Source organism: Nyctereutes procyonoides, unplaced genomic scaffold, assembly GCF_905146905.1.
Source record: "Nyctereutes procyonoides isolate TBG_1078 unplaced genomic scaffold, NYPRO_anot_genome, whole genome shotgun sequence".
In the NCBI taxonomy this organism is placed as follows: Eukaryota; Metazoa; Chordata; class Mammalia; order Carnivora; family Canidae; genus Nyctereutes; species Nyctereutes procyonoides.
In genome coordinates, this window is record NW_026575044.1 from 14,373,661 (window position 1) to 14,390,241 (window position 16,581).

At 48.5% G+C, this 16,581-nt stretch overlaps 1 protein-coding gene across 3 annotated transcripts; it reads right to left on the bottom strand.

Annotated features, from left to right (window-relative positions):
* Window positions 1-9,884: 9,884 nt before the first annotated feature.
* Window positions 9,885-16,559, bottom strand: TSACC (TSSK6 activating cochaperone). 3 transcript variants are annotated; one of them, XM_055323801.1, is made up of 4 exons: window positions 16,306-16,559; window positions 15,621-15,678; window positions 11,142-11,264; window positions 9,885-10,102 (listed from the first exon to the last, which is right to left on the bottom strand). In XM_055323801.1, exons 1-4 carry the CDS (start codon window positions 16,360-16,362, stop codon window positions 9,885-9,887), a joined length of 456 nt encoding a protein of 151 aa, XP_055179776.1. In that variant the 5' UTR covers window positions 16,363-16,559. The 3 variants fall into 3 exon arrangements, with proteins under 3 accessions (XP_055179776.1, XP_055179778.1, XP_055179777.1); XM_055323803.1 differs by having other exon boundaries at window positions 16,131-16,559; XM_055323802.1 differs by having other exon boundaries at window positions 16,023-16,559.
* Between the last annotated feature and the right edge of the window lie 22 nt (window positions 16,560-16,581).

A 16,581-nucleotide genomic window follows, 5' to 3' on the forward strand; every position in this document is an offset into this window, starting at 1 on the left:
AGCCCTCCTTCCATCCTGCTGTCCAGCCCAGTCCAAGGGGGCTGTTGTGTGGGAGGGGATTGCTGCTGTTTGCAAAGATCCCTGCCTGAAAGAAGAGCTGCCACTCCCCGAGGATGTGACCTAGGCTTGTAGGGGCAGCTGCTCCCCACAGCAGATGCAAAGTGGGGCTCCTGCTAGGAACGGGGCTTGCCACTCTCAGTAATGGGCAATAGAGGTGATTCTGCCTTATGTGCAGTTCATCTCCTCCCCACCTCCTGCCATGGGCTTCAGAGCCTAGCATGGACTCTGGGGGACAGCTGGATTCTGGATGTCTAGCTTCCTAACCTAAGTAAGTGCCCAGCCAAGCAGGCTTGGGAGGGCAGCAATCAGCCTTTGTAGCACTGCTCCTGGCAAACCAAGGAGGCTCTCTGGCCTTCAGTGGCCCCTGGCCCCTGGCCCAGAGGTTCTCTGTCACTCCTTGGTCAGCAGGAAGGATGTTTGCTGGCTCCTTCAGCAAGGGGTGGGGGTGGGAGATGTCTGGTCAGCAGCCTTTGGATAATGATTCTTGGACAATTCGTCTGGGGTATCCTCTCAGGCCCAGCCTTCTGCCCCAGGGATACAGCTTGTTTCCTGGGCACTGTTTGGGAGTGGGGGCTGTTCTGGGGTATCCAGGCAGGGTCTGGACAGGCCCTACAAAGGGAAGAGCCCTCACAAGCTGCAGAACCAGGGAGAGCAAGACAGAATGGGCTGGGCCCTCCCAGTATCTTCTGGGAGCCTCCTGGCTGATTCGAGCCTCTCTCATCTTAGTCTCTGAATGCCTCTGGAGCCCTGATTTCCCCCATTTCTGTTGTTCATTCTTCATTTAACAACTATTTGCTTAGTAACAACCCTGGTCCAGGTCCTAGGGCTATGACTCGAGATTCTAGTTAACATGTGTAACACAGTTGGGTCCTGGAGTTCTATACGGACCTCTACTGGATCTACTGGAGGTCAGGAGGTCTAGAGGGAACCCCTGGAAGGGCCAGAATAGCTGGGCCAGCCTGTGGAGAATAGATATCTGGGCAACATCTGTCTATCAACCTGTATGGAAACATCGTTACATTTTAACAACTAGAGGTAACAGCTTATGTCACCCCTGGTCCAGCAGAGGGCAAGATCCTGACAGTCCTCCCCTTCTGAGGGTCCCCCTGACTCCCCTCCCCCAAGGGTTCTCCTGGCAGGCCTCCAGCTGTGAGGACTCCCCTGGCCCACCACCCAGAATGAAGAGTCTCCATCCATGGTTTTCTTTAGGATCACCAAGCGATGTCAAGGCCCTTGGCCCTCCCCCTGCCTCCTCTGGCCCTGGAAGCTCTAGTGGGATGGGGGGGGGCTTTATTTTTCAATCCCCCCTCCATCTTAGACCTCCCCCCAAGGGGCCCTCACTCTGTTGTCAGCTCCCATTCTGCTGGCTTGGGGTCTACTCAATCTTAGACCTTCCTTCTCCAGTTTCCAGCTGTGATCAGATGGGTGCCTGGAAGATGGCCAAGGGGAACTGCTATCTGCTGCCTAGTGCGGCCAGGCTGTCAGGGGGACCAGGGCTTGGGTTACTGAGTAATGTGGGGTTGCTTGAAGCTGCTCTCCCCTGGGGTCGCCTCTTCCCCAAAGCCACCTGGCTCCTTTAATTCCGCCGAGCTCTCCCCAGTGTTAGGGGAACACAGGAGAAAAGTGGCAAAGCACCTGAGTCTTTAAGACTCTTGTTGGTGTGTCCATTCATTCACCACATCTTCATGGGGGGGAGGGGCGGAGCTGGGAAGTACTGAGTCCTCTGCAACTGGTTTTCAGGAGCCCCCAGAGGTGATGCAGAGTGCTAACATTTTCTTTTTTTTTTTTTTTAAATTTTTTTTTAATTTATTTATTTATGATAGTCACAGAGAGAGAGAGAGAGAGGCAGAGAGATAAGCAGGCTCCATGCACCGGGAGCCCGATATGGGACTCGATCCCGGGTCTCCAGGATCGCGCCCTGAGCCAAAGGCAGGCGCCAAACCGCTGCGCCACCCAGGGGAGTGCTAACATTTTCTAAACCTTCAGCAAAAGTGTTGATCAGTACTGTTCTGATCGCTGAGCAAAGAGAACAAATGAATGACTCCAGTGCACTGTGGGGCACATGGTGTCTCTGTGGACAGTCTCCATGCACCCTCCTGTCCTAGCTGGAGGGGGTGAACAGCAGGGACTAGGGGCCTGATGAGCACAGTCAGGAGGAGTCATCAGACTAGCAGCCCCAGTGCCAGAACCACTCTTGGACAGAGGAGATCTGGGGAAACACAGACCTTGCCTTCATTTGGCAAGCATACTGAGCACCTGCTGTGTGCCAGGTGCTGTGCCAGGAGCTGGGAGCTGCTGGAGCAAGACATAGCCCCCTGCCCTCAGGGGAAGTGGAGGTATGGGCAGGATCAGGCTGCAGAAGGCTGTCATGAGGACAGGGCCCAGGGCTCTAACCTGTGCTGGGGGTGGTCAGGGAAGGCTTCCCAGAAGTGACGCTTACTTCGAGATCTAGGCTACTTTCACAGCTGAGGTGGAGGAGGGGGTGCCTTTGTGTCCAGTGTTCCTATGAAGAGAAATGAGGCTACACTAGAGAGTTTTTTGATACCCATTTTCTGGGGCTGGACCAACTGCAGACCTCAACTCTCCTGAAAACCAGAGCCACTGCAGCACCGTGTAAAACACTGCTGTATGTATATACATGGCATAGTGAAAATCAGATATGGCTTTCTCTGCCCAGGGGCTCACCATATCAGTGTCCACATAAAAGAATGTCAGATCACTTTGGTTTAAGCTTTCTTCAGTTGTAAAATCAAAATGACAGTGCTTGAAAAAAGTTTGTCAGGAACAATGATCTCAAGCCCCCAGGGTTTTGTTCCATGCATTTAATACTCTATTTGCACTCCTGCAATGGGCCAGGCCCTGTGCTGCTATGCGGGGTACTGGGAGTTGTCCCCACACCCCACTGCCACTGGCCACTGTGGAGGCAGAACCAAGCTCTGTTCTCCAGAGGTCAGGAGGGAGGATCTGATGCCTCAGTCACTAAGGCTTGACAGTAGTCCTGCCTCCGAAGTACAATCCTTGCCTATCCTGCTGGGGGTCTGGGGTCAATTCCTGATCAGTGAAAGTTTTGGGAGACAGCCAAGTGCAGAAGGGAAGGGCATAGCCTCAGAGCATGGGGACAAAGGGCAGGGTCTCAGCTCTGTCCCAGAGAGATTTTGGACGAGTCGCTTACCAAGCCTTGAAGCTTGGTTTCCTCTCCTCCCAGGGATTATGTGAGGAGGAATGTCCGTAAACACATGACCTGCAGTGCATCCTTAGTAGCACAGCTCATGGGAATTGCTTTTTTTTTTTTTAAAGATTTTATTTATTTATTCATGAGAGACACACAGAAAGAGGCAGAGACATAGGCAGAGGGAGAAGCAGGCTCCATGCAGGAAACTCGATGTGGGACTTGATCCCAGGACTCCAGGATCACGACCCAAGCCAAAGGCAGCCGCTCAACCACTGAGCCACCCAGGCATCCCACTGAATTGCTGTTGTTAATAAGGAAACGGGAAGGTGAATTGTGTGGTGGTATTTTCCCCCTCCGTCCTGTGGCTGGCCTTGGGGGAAATCTGTGCCCTGCTTGGATGTGGGGAAACTGGCCCTCAGTCCTTAGTTTTGAACATAAAACAAAGGGTATTCCCTTAACCCTCCACTGTCTGGGTGGGGCCCCTCAAGAGAAAAGCCAGGAGGGCTTTTCTAGGAGGGGTGCGGGGGGGGGGGGTGTCTTGCTCACGGGATGGGTCATGTGGGTGTGACCACAGTTAAAGGGGACGAGGGACAGAATGCCATGTGCCCCTCCCAGCTTCTCTTCCTCAGTGCTTCCAAAAACTCCACCACAGAACCAACCAGAACCACACACCATAAAAAAACAAAACAAAACAAAACAAAACAAAACAAAACAAAACAAAACACACTCCATCCTGGACCAGTCAGGAAAGCCGGCTCTGTCCCACTGCTTCCCTTTGCTGGGGTCCAGGGACTGCTCGCTTGCTCCCTCTCCTAGGCCAGCCCCATCCTTCACTGCCTGTCTTCCCCAAACGAGAGTCATGCTTTTTGATAAACACCTCTTTTCTCTGAAAAGGGAGAAACAGAGCAGAAATATTCTTCACATATGACCCTGAACAATTGTAGAGCAGATTTCTGCCCAGGGAGCTGACACACCAGGACCAGAGAAGCTGGGTTGGGGAGGTGGGTCCCTACAGTCTGACTAGGGCTGCTGCCTCTGAGAAGCTCCTGGCTGCAGAAGAGGGACTGGACTGGGCCGTGAACACAGGAGAACCTCGCCTCCTCTAGGGCACATTTAGAACGTGGGCGGCCTGCTTGGGGTCTCTCTCCTGTAGCCCTGCCAGCACACCAAGCCCCTGGCATGGGGGGAATATGAAATCTGGGGCTCTTAATGCTGGCAAGCAAAGTCATAGCCATTCGGCCTTTGGTTTTGTAGCTGTTTACTGAGTCATATTCTGCAAGGTCAAGGAGGTCTGGCTGTGACCCTGGAGATAGCAGTGAGCAAATAGACACTGATCTTGTCCTCCAGGAGATGCTTCTCTAGTGGGGGAGACTCTATAAACACACACAAAGATGTCTATGAAATGCCCTAAGAGGTTCGATGTTAAGAAGGCTAAGCAAGTGAAGGGAGAGACTGAAGGGAAAGGGGCATGATGTTGGTTTGCTAGGGAAGCCTCAGGAGACTCTGGAGATGCAGGCAGAAAGCCAGAAAGGGGCTCCTACAGACCTCTGGGCAGAGGGAACCACACATGCACTGCCTCTGGGGGGAAACAGCAGGGTGGCTGGTGTGGCAGGCAAGGGAGCAGTGCCGTGGGATGGGCAGCACACACAGAGCTCAGTGCCCTGGCATGCAGTGGGACTTTACTGTAGGGGGAATGAAGCCACCCAGGAGGTAAAAGCAGAGAAATAATGGATGTGATTTATTATTTTAGAGGATCCTTCTGGCTGCCTGAGGGGGCATGAGCTGTAGGGATAAGTGGGAGCAGGCTGCCAGTGGAGAGGCCAGAACAACGACCCAGGCAAAAGCAGTGGTAGTGATGACAGAGAAGGAAGCAGTCAGGCTCTGGATACGTTTGGAAGCCAGAACTGACGGGGTTTATTCAAAGACATGGGGTCAGAGAGAGAGGAGTCTGAGTTCCCATTTTGCATACGGATGTCCAGTTGTTCCAACATGATTGAAAAGACTATCCTTTCTCCATTGGATTACCTTTGCTCCTTTGTCAAAGATGAGTTGACTCTATTTAGGTGGTTGTATGTCTGGGCTCTCCATTCTGTTCCACTGCTCTATTTGCCTAGCCTTTCACCAATACCACACTGTCTGATTAGCATAACTTTATATCAAGTATTGGAGTCAGGGAACATCACTCCTCCAATTTGTTCTTCTTCAATATTGTGTTGGCAATCCTGGGTCTTTTGCCTCACCATACACACTTTACAATAAGTTTGTCAATATCAGGGCACCTGGGTGGCTCAGTCAGCTGAGCATCTGCCTTCAGCTCAAGTCATGGTCCCGGGGTCCTAGGATGGAGCCCTGTGTCAGGCTCCCTGTTTGGCAGGGAGCCTGCTGCTCCCTCTGCCTGCAGCTCCCCCTGCTTGTGCTCTCTCTCTGTCAAATAAGTAAAAAAAAAAACTTAAAAAAATAAGTTTATCAATATCAACAAAATAATTTGCTGAGATTTTTTTAAAAATATTTTATTTACTTATTCATGAGAGAGAGACACACACAGAGAGAGAGGCAGAGACACAGGCAGAGGGAGAAGCAGGCTCCATGCAGGAACCCAACGTGGGACACGATCCCGGGTCTCCAGGATCACATCCCGGGCTAAAGGTGGCGCCAAACCACTGAGCCACCTGGGCTGCCCAATTTACTGGGATTTTGATTGAGATTGCATTTAACCTATAGATCAAGTTGGGAATGGGGCATCTGCGTGGCTCAGTCAGTTAAGAATTTGACTCTTGATCTTGGATCAGGTCTTGATCCCAGGGTCATGGGTTCAAGCTCCACATTGGGCAGCCCAATGTGGAGCCTACTTAAAAAAAAAGAAAAAAAGATCAAGTTGGGAAGAACTGACATCTTACCAACACTGAGTCTTCCAACCATGAACATGGACTATTTTTCCATTGAGCATGACTTAAACATTTTTTTAATTATTATTGAGGGGCACCTGGGTAACTCAGTTGGTTAGGTGATGAACTCTGGATTTCAGTTCAGGTCATAATCTCAGGGTTGTGAGATCAAGCCCCAAGTTAGGCTCCAAGCTCAGTGCAGAGTCTGCTTAAGATTCTTTCCCTCTGCCCCTATTCCTGCTCTCTCTCTCTCTCTCTCTCTCTCTCTCTCTCTCTCTCTCAAAAAAATAAAAATAAAGGGGTGCCTGGATGGCTGAGTCAGTTAAGTATCTACCTTTGGCGTAGGTCATGATCCTGGGGTCCCGGGATTGAGCCTGGTGTCAGTTTCCCAGCTCAGCGGGGAGTCTGCTTCTCCCTCTGCCTCTCCCCCACTCATGCTCGTTCTGGCTCTCTCTCTCTCTCTCTCTCTCTCTCTCTCTCTCTCTCTCATAAATAAAAGATTTTGCTTTAAGAGAGAAGGGGAGATCTTTTTTTTAAAAAGATTTTATTTATTTATTTGGGAGAGAGAGAGAGATAGGAGTCAGGAGAGGGACAGAAAAAGAGAGATAAGCAGACTCCTGACACCAAGCTTCATCTTAGGACCCTGGGATCAGGCAGACACTTAACCGACTGAGCCATCGAGGAGCCTCAATAAACAAAATCTTTTAAAAATTTGGTTAAAAGTTTTTAAAAAATTGTCTAAATTTCAGGTGTATGCTACTTTGATACATTTATATACTGTAATATGATTGCTTTTGTAATTATATTTATCATGTTGCATATTTATTTATTTTTAAAGATTTTATTTATTTATTCATGAGAGACACACAGAGAGAGAGAGGCAGAGACAGAGGCAGAGGGAGAAGCAGACTCCATGCAGGGAGCCTGATGCGGGACTCGATCCCTGGATCCCTGGTCTCCGGTGTCATGCCCTGGGCGGAAGGCGGTGCTAAACCACTGAGCCACCAGGGCTGACCACGTTGCATATTTATAGTGTGATATTGTTGCCTATATTCTTTATACTGTCCATTAAATCACTATGGCTTATATAACACTCTTTAAAATTTATACCCTTAAAAAATAAAATAAAATTTATACCCTTAAATATCACTCTCCCCCCCCCCCAACTCCCCATCCCCTGGTTACCACCAGTTTACTGTTTTGTTTTTTTCAGTTTGGTTTTTTTAGGTTCCACGTGTAAGTGATATTATATAGTACTTGTCTTTCTCTGACTTAGCTTGGCATAATGTGCTCCAAGTTCACCTATGCTGTTGCAAATAGCAGGATATCCTCCTTTCTCATGGCTAAACTCAATTGTGTGTCTGTACTGTATCTTTTTTATCCATTTGTCATTTGATGGGCACAGGTACTGTGAAAATGCTGCAATAAATATGGGAGTGCAGATATCTCTTCAAAATCCTGGGTGGTTTTTTTTTCTAAGATTTATTTATTTATGCAGAAAGAGGGAAAGAGCGTGCAAGCGCAGGTATGAGCATGGGGGAGGGAAGAGGGAGAGAATCCTAAGCACACTCTCCTCTGAGCAGGGAGCCTAATGCAGGCCTCCATCCCACAACCCATGAGATCATGACCTGAGCTGAAATCATGAGTCAGATGCTCAACCAACTAAGCCACTCAGGAGCCCCCAAAATCCTGTTTTCATTTCCTTTGGGTAAATACCCAATAGTGGAATTGCTGGATCATATGGCAGATCTATTTTTTTTAAGATTTTATTTATTTATTCATGAGAGACACATAGAGAGAGGCAGAGAAGCAGGCTCGCTGCCAGGAAGCCTGATACAGGACTTGATCCCAGGGCCCTGGGATCACGACCTGAGCCAAAGGCAGACACTCAACCACTGAGCCCCCAGGCATCCCATATAATCAATTTTTTGAAGAACCACCATATTGTTTATGATAGTGGTTGGACCAATATACATTCCCACTGACAGTGCCCTAGAATTTCCTTCTCACCACATCCTCACCAGTATCTGTTGTTTTTTGTCTTCTTGTTGATAGCCATTCTAATGGGAGAATGACTCTTAAATTTTAAGTATGAATAGAGAGATCATTGGCTAAGGGAAGAGGGGTCCCCATTCAGGTTTTATTCCAGAATTGCACTTTGGTAATAATTATGATCTGAGGAAGCAGAGACAAACTTCCAAACATGACTTCCCCTTTCCTGTGCGTCCAAGCACAGCTAGGTCCAAACTTATCCACAAATTTGGGAGCCTCTCTGTTGTTAAAATTATTTTAATTGCTTTCTTTTTCTCCATGGATAGTGGCTTCATCAGAATTTTTTCCTGAATGCCAAACTCTGATTCTTCAAGCTTAATGTTGGCCTTACTCTGGTGCTGTTCTCTTCAGATGCACAGAATAAAGATGTCTCTCCAAAGGGTTGAAGCTGGTGTGAAGTCCTCTTCTTAATCACTGCTTTATCCCCTCCTCACCTCTACATCCCAACCCAGTTCTTTCTGCACATTCCATGGAAAAATGAGACCTCTGTGGAAAGAGGACAGTCCTGAGAGCAGTTTGCCAATACATCTGTAAGGGAAAGTGATGACCCAGTGTGGCTCACATGGCTGGCTAACAACCTCATGTGTCCTCTTCTCAAATACTGGAAACTTATGGCTGGACTTGAGCCCTCATTGAAGCTGAACTGACTTTCCAGCTGAAAAATTTCCAGATGCTGTCTCTTGGACAAGTTCAAAGCTACTAGTTACCCCTTGTCTGCAGTATAGCTCAGATTTACCTGTTCTGTCTTTAAGAGATTACCTCATTTCTAAGCCCTTTATCCAGACCATGGTAGTTTCATGTTTGGATAACTATTATTAATTCACACAGGTCTCTCATGTGCCATTCTGCCTCCACCCCAACATGTCTGCCCATGGTGTTTCTATGACCTGTGCGTGCCCCACTGCTATTTGAATGCTTCCAATGGCACTCCAGTGCTTCAAATAAAATCAGAGCTTCCAATGGCTGCCATTAATACAATTTCCCAGGGAAAGTTGCCTTGTCAGTCTTCAGTTGCTCCACATTCTACCTCACATCCTTTTTTAAAAAAGATTCTATTTATTTATTCATGAGAGGCAGAGAGAGAGAAAGGCAGAGATATAGGCAGAGGGTGAATCAGGCTCCATGCAGGGAGCCCAATGCGGGACAGGATCCCAGGTCTCCAGGATCACGCCAAAGGCAGGTGCTCAGCTCAACGGCTGAGCCACCCAGGCGTCCCATCTACCTCACATCCTATATTCGTGGGGAGGAGGGGCAGGGGGAGCCTCTTCTATTTTCTGATGACACTTACCCTCCTACCTCTAGGTCTTTGTCCAAACCTCTCAACTGACATGAAACCACCTTACTTCATCTATCTATGCCACCTGCCCATGCCCTTTCATCACATGGCACCATAAGGCCACCTCCAGCAGCCAGAGTCTCAGACTAGTCCAGCTGCATCCTCCCAGCAATGCCTCTCCACCTGCAGCCCCCCTCCAGCCCCGCCCCAAGACCACTACATTTTGCAATGAAGCTGCATTGTTAAGATAGTAAATCCCCCAAGACTGTCTCTACTGTGATATGTATCCCCAAGTGCCTTGTCCAGCACTTTGTACCCGGTGAGCACTCATTGTGACCTTGCAAACTAATCGGCCATGTACAGAATACCTAGGCCCAGGTTCCACTGAGAGTCTGTGGGGAGAAAGGAGAAAACATACACAATAACTTTGTTCCACAATTCATTTACTGAACTGGGACAGGTGATTTAACAGCAGATTGCGGGATAAGACTGGAAGGGAAGACTTTTTGCTTCCCCTCCCAGGAGCCAGTTGTGTCATGGATGCTTGTAAATTTTCCAAAATAGCCATCTGTTGTTGGGCAAGCTGGGTCTGAAGCTGGAGGTTGGCATACATACATTCTAGGAGTCCCAGGCATTCCTTGGGCTTGTGTTCAACTCCTGAGGGGAAAGAAATGAAGGTGCAGAGGGATGGGGAGAAATTGTAATGATACTGTGGTGAGAAGGGCTCTAAAAGGATCACCCTGCCAACCTTCCCCAGCACAGTTCCACCCACATGTAACTTTGTATGGCTGGCCCCTTCCCAGTCGGGCCCACTTGGCTACCCTATTTTAATTGGAAAACCATCGCTAGAATTTGTTACCCTTCTCCCTTAATTTCTCCCATCATATTTATGATCATACAGCATATTGTGTAATTATTTATTTGTGGTCTGAGTCCCTCCCCTGGAATATAAGCTCTGGGAAGGCAGAGAGCTTTGTCTGATTTGTTCTCTGTTATATCCTCAGCACCTAGAAGACTGCCCCAGTGCACAAGTATTCAAAAAAGACTTGATGGGTGAAGGAAATGATCTGAATGAGGCTCCAGGGGTGCCCCAGCCTCCGTCTCTCACCCTACATGGTGTTGGATCAGGGGTGACCTGCAATTGTCAAGCCCCTCCTATTGTCTCACTTCAACCAGTCTTGCTGCATTATGCCAATTTTTTCTAATGTTTTCAAAGATGTTACGTGCAGCCAACCTCTAGGTAAGTTATTTACCTATTGTTTTTGTATGTAGTGGTCATGACTTCGTTATACTCTGAGGTCCTCAAACACGGTTGCCATGACTGTCTAGGGCCTGGTTAGGCTCCCCACCAGTATCTGAAATACCCACTGATTTCTCCATGGGATCGTGAGTGACTGACAGGCAATAAACTGAGCTAATACCTACCAAGTCCTTCCCTGGTCACTTTGTAACTAATGCTACTAGCAAGCAACAAAATTTTCCTTTCTGTCCTGCCTAACCTAGTAAAAGTGCTAATAAAGAAACCAACACAAATTGGTAGAATTGGGAAGAAAATGCAATCAGTAGAACTGAATAATCAATGAGCTACCAATGACACAGGGGTGGCACCAGGTCAACGGGAGGAAGCTCAGACCACTTCCTCCATGCAACCTCTCCCACATGGAGTCCGTTTGGGAAACCTGTCTTGCGTCCTTACCTGAGGGAAGCTTTGTTCTCTGGATGTTCAGGAAAGTGGCCGGTGGGGAGCTTGCTTGAAGATTAATAAAGCTAGGAGAGGGTTTGGCTCGACACAGAGGCATGGCATTACTTTCCTCTTTGGCTGGAACAAAATCAGAGACAACTAATCAGAACCGTCTCTAACAAGGCCTGGCCTTTCTAACTCAATCCTGACATTTGGTCTATGAATACAAGTGCCAAGGCCCTGCCCTGAGCAGTGCCAAAGAAAGTTACAAAAGACAAAAAAAAAAAAAAAAAACATAGTAGGATGAAGGGAAATCAAGCAGGATTAGGTTCAGCTTAAGTATTGCAAGTTCTTATGGGCACGTGTCACTTGCTTACTACTGTGCTAGACACTTGGGCATCACAAGATCTCAAACTCATGGTTACTATCACTTTGGGAGACTGATAGGGCACTGATGAAATGTGATAGGACCACCTACAGACCCAAACAATGCATCAGACAGTCTGGGTGAAAATGAGACCTTTATGTTTGAAAATATATTTGAGAGAATCTCAAGCAGACTCCACACTGAGCATGGAGCCTAATGCAGGGCTCAATCTCACAACCCTGAAATCATGATCTGAGCCAAAATCAGGTTGGATGCCAAACCAACTACGCCATCCAGGTGCCCTGAGAATGAGGCCTTTAAAAAAAAAAAAGATTTTAAAAATTTATTTATTCATGAGAGACAGAGAGAGAGAGAGAGAAAGAGAGAGAGAGAGAGAGGCAGAGACACAGGCAGAGGGAGAAGCACACTCCATGCGGGGAGCCTGACATGGGACTCAATCCCAGGTCCCCAGAATCAGGCCCTAGGCTGAAGGCGTTGCTAAACCGCTGACCTACCCGGGCTGCCCCAGAAATGAGGCCTTTTATCTTGTAATTATCCTAAGTATGTGATTGAACGTAGAAATGGATGCTTTTGAAAAGGTGGAAGAGGGGATCCCTGGGTGGCGCAGCGGTTTGGCGCCTGCCTTTGGCCCAGGGCGCGATCCTGGAGACCCGGGATCGAATCCCACGTCGGGCTCCCGGTGCATGGAGCCTGCTTCTCCCTCTGCCTGTGTCTCTGCCTCTCTCTCTCTCTGTGACTATCATAAATAAATAACAAAAAAAAAAAGAAAGAAAGAAAAGGTGGAAGAGCTCAATATGAGTACAATAGAGAAGACACCAGGCAGGTGGAGGATGTTTTTTGGACCTTGAACACATGGTGCTTTCAATGAGTGGAAAAGATATATCAAGTGGGAGAAAAAAGGAGGGCAGGAGAGCAGGGTGAGCAATGAAGACCCTTCACAATAGTGAATCTGAGACTTTAGGCTTTCTCTTGAATACAGTGGAAAGCCATTGAGCAATTTAGGATTAGAAAATATGACAAAAACTGTATTAATCTACAGATATTAAAATAGACTGAATGTGAAAGGAGTTCCTGAACAGCCAAATAAATAACCTTTGACAGAAATACTTAAGTTAGAAGGAAAAATGGATTTGTAGGGAGGTCATCAATCCTATAGAAGACATATGTTATTTTTGCCTAGTGAGTACCACCTCCTCTGTGAACCTATACTCTCCCCAGATTCTAGGCCATACTGGTGGGATCACATCAGGACCCACCCTCAGGAGAAAAGGGCTTGTGGCCCAGCGCAGGCCAACCATGGTATCTCATCCTCCTTGGCAACTGTGATTGATCCAAGGGGTAAGCACACAGGGCAAATTAGGCCAGAGTCACTCTCTGAGATTGATATACAGATTCTGTTGTTCAAGAAGCTTGCTTTCTTCTGATCTGCTATGCTGGAAAATGCAAAGTCAGGGCAGATGAAAGCTATTGGATTTGGCCAGCATGCTGAAGGAGCAGGTACAGGCAAGAGAGTATAGACAAGAGTGCAACAGACAGACGGACGGACAGACACCCAGAGGCACCAAGTCCCCCAGTGCAGTCCCTGACATCCCAGCTCTTGCAGGCTTTCTTCCTGTCCTGTGACCATCTCAGCCTCCCTCCCAACTGCACAAGCCTTTGAATTTCCTTGTTTACTCAAGGGAGTCTGAGTGGGGGGTCCCATCAGATTAACACAAATCACATTTTGGACATACTGATTGAGTGGAGACTAGGAGGTCCAAGTAGAAAAGCCTAGAAAGACAGCCAGAGGTGGCGCTGAGCTCAGGTGAAAAATCAAGCTGCCAGGCCAGCCACCAAGATGTGATAAAGAAGCTGCAAAGATAAATCAGCTCTCCAAAGTAAAACATTGAGAAAGGAAACTGGAGCTTGGGGAGCTCTTCCTCAGGAGTTTGGAAGATGAGAAAAAAGCAGCAAAGCATGGATGGAGAAGGCATGAAGATGGATGGAGAAGCAACATAGCTGGGGCTCCCAGGGAGCCCACAAGTCACTGCCAGGCTGAGATCTTCTCCAAGGACAGAAAAACTGAATCCACTCATTCATTTACACATCTAGGAGACAGCTAAGTGCCTGAGTGTCCATCACTTGAGGATGCCACAGCAAGCTAGCACCCATGATCATGACTCTCACGGAACTGACAGCATTACAGTATAGACAGTCAAAGGGATCAAGCATGCATGTTATTGTACCCCCATAATGTGAGAAGAGCATCTAACCTATAAGCCATCTGTGCAGCTGGGGAATGTGTTTCCTTGAAATGATCCTGTCTCAGCTGGGATTTGGAGGAAGAAACAAGATGGAGGTCTTCCTAGAAAATAAGCCTAGGTGCAGAGGTGTGACAAACAATAGGTTGTGTATGAAGAAAGACTTCGTATTCCTGTCCTTAACTCCAAGAGTAACAGAAGAATGGCCCACCGGAGGGCGGGGGGGGGGGGCGGAGTACACATGGGTGCCAGCCTGAGGTGCTTTCTATGTGGAAACTCACTGAGCCTATGAGAACTGAAATCTGTTTTATTCCCTATTACTCCTGAAAGAAATCTGTCTTTTGGGTTTTTTTAGGCTGGGTTTGTGGATTGTGCAAACCCTGCTGTAGGCCATCCATCTTCTTTTCCCTTCCTCTCATCAGTCATTTGACAGCTCGTGCAAAATGGTATAAGGTGACAAAAGCTGAAACTTGGGTCTCGAGATTATACTCACCACTGGAAAAATTTAACTTTAACTTCCATACAAATGCACTTCTCAACAATTCAGGTCCTTCCTAGGTAGAGGAGGATATATTTTCTACCAGGTTGTAAGGTATGAAGAACACTTACACACAGTGCATACTAAAGGAACCACACTTCTGACAACACAACTGAGGACGAGGTCAGGGAGCAGCAACAGGACACAGAATGTAGAAAATAACAGTAAGAGGTGCTTTACGAACATTATCTAGTTCTCACAATGACCCTAAGAAGTAGGCAGCTTTATACACATTTTATTTGACAAAAGTGGAAGTTAGGAAATTTGCTTAAGATTCCACAACCAGAAAAAAAATAAAAAAAAAAAAGATTCCACAACCAGCCAAGTGTCTTGTGCTGGGGTTAAATCCAGACCTGTGGCCTCCAAGGTCACACTCTTCACACGTGCACAACATACTGTGAAGAGAGCTAGTCCATTATGTCTAAGCTGTGACATAGTAGGAGTCATCTACTCCGCCTACAGTAGGTGGATGGGCTCTGAAGTCAGGCAGCCCCAGGCAGTTCCCTGGCCATGAGTGGGACTGCCCCCCTTGAATGGACACTAGGTCTCCTGGAATCCTTGCACTTGAGGTCTAGTTCTAAATATTAACAGGGGAAACAAAGAAATAATGTATTCACTCAATATGTCATTGAGCAACTGTTATGTAATAGATCCAGTTGTAGATGCTGGGAGTTCAGCAAGGTTCTCATTTATTTATTCTTTAAGCAAGCTCCACACCCAGCCTGGAACTCGAACTCATGACCCTGAGATCAAGAGTCACATACTCTACCGACTGAGATGGCTGAGTGCCCCAGCAAAGCTCCCATTTAATGGGAAACTGTATTAGAGATACAAATACTTTCCAATTAATAAGAAAAAGAGGGGAAAATGGGGCAGCCTGGGTGGCTCAGCAGTTTAGTGCCGCCTTTAGCCCAGGGCATGACTCTGGAGACCCAGGATTAAGTCCCACATCTGGCTCCCTGCGTGGAGCCTGCTTCAACTTCTGCCTGTGCCTATCTCTCTGTGTCTCTCATTAATAAATAAATAAAAATATTATTAAAAAGGGGGGGAGGGAATTCCTGGGTGGCTCAGCGGTTTTGCACCTGCCTTCCGCCTGGGGCATGATCCTGGAGCCCCGGGATCGAGTCCCACATCGGGCTCCCTGCATGGAGCCTACTTCTCCTTCTGCCTGTATCTCTGCCCCTCTCTCTGTGTGTGTCTCTCATGAATTAATAAATAAAATCTTTAAAAAAGAGGGTATATGTATAATTAGAATCACCTTCCCAAATTCTGAGCAATTAAGAAGGTCTGGCTTTCAAGGCAGGGGGCAAGGGGCCTCAGACACACACCTTTTTCGTTCGGGTGGTTAGCATGCTGCTCCATCTGGACACCAAGAAGGTGTGGTGCCTAGGGAAGAATCAGCGTTACATGATCAACTCATGCTACCATTTTACCGCTGACAGTTTAACTTCTCCCCAGCACATCTGACGCTGCTCCAATTTAGGGAGGAAGATGTATGAAAGAAGGCACTGTTCTGCTTCATGGCCAAGTGCTCCCATGGTCCCTTCGCTAGTTTGGAAAACAGCGGTGTCCCTGACTGTTATTTCCTCTCTTCTGGGCAAGTCGTCACTTAACTAAGCCCAAACCTTCAGAGTCTCCCAGTAACGGGGCTTCCCTCAATGTTTCCCTTCTGCAGCACCAGCCCTTCTCCTGTCCTCTGAGGTCACTGCAGCAGCCTGACTCCCCATCACCTGTCATGGGCCGAGAGAAAGCGCAGGAGGGCGCGGGGTACCGGCGTGGAAAGACGCCCGGCTGCGCGAGGAACCCCCGGGCTCGCCCCCAGCGTCTACGGGAAGCACCTGCGAGAGGAGGGCGAGGGGCGCGCTGGGGCGCCCCGGGAAGGGCTCTGCCACTCAACCGCCCCGGGGACCAAGTTCCCGAAGTGGCCACGCCGCGGTCCCTCCCGCAGCTAAGGCTGGACAGAGACCATCGCCCCCAAAGGACCCGAGGCGCGGGCCAGCTCAGGGACTTCACCTGCGCTGTTACTCGAAAGCCTCCTACCCGGGTCCCACCCTTGTGGTTGATACACATGCGCGGTGGCGCCGCGGCCAACTGCCCCAGCCTCCGCGCTTGCGCCGACCTGCGCGCCGCACGCGGCCGGGAGCGGCCACCCTACTGCGCAAGCGCTCGGGCCCTCCCCTCGCCATCATCGTGCGCTCTCTATCTAGCTTGCTCTGCCGTTCTTGCGTAGAGGGCGGGGCTAAGAAAGCCTATTGGCCGGTTTTCTTGCCGCTCAATGAGCTGGCTGCA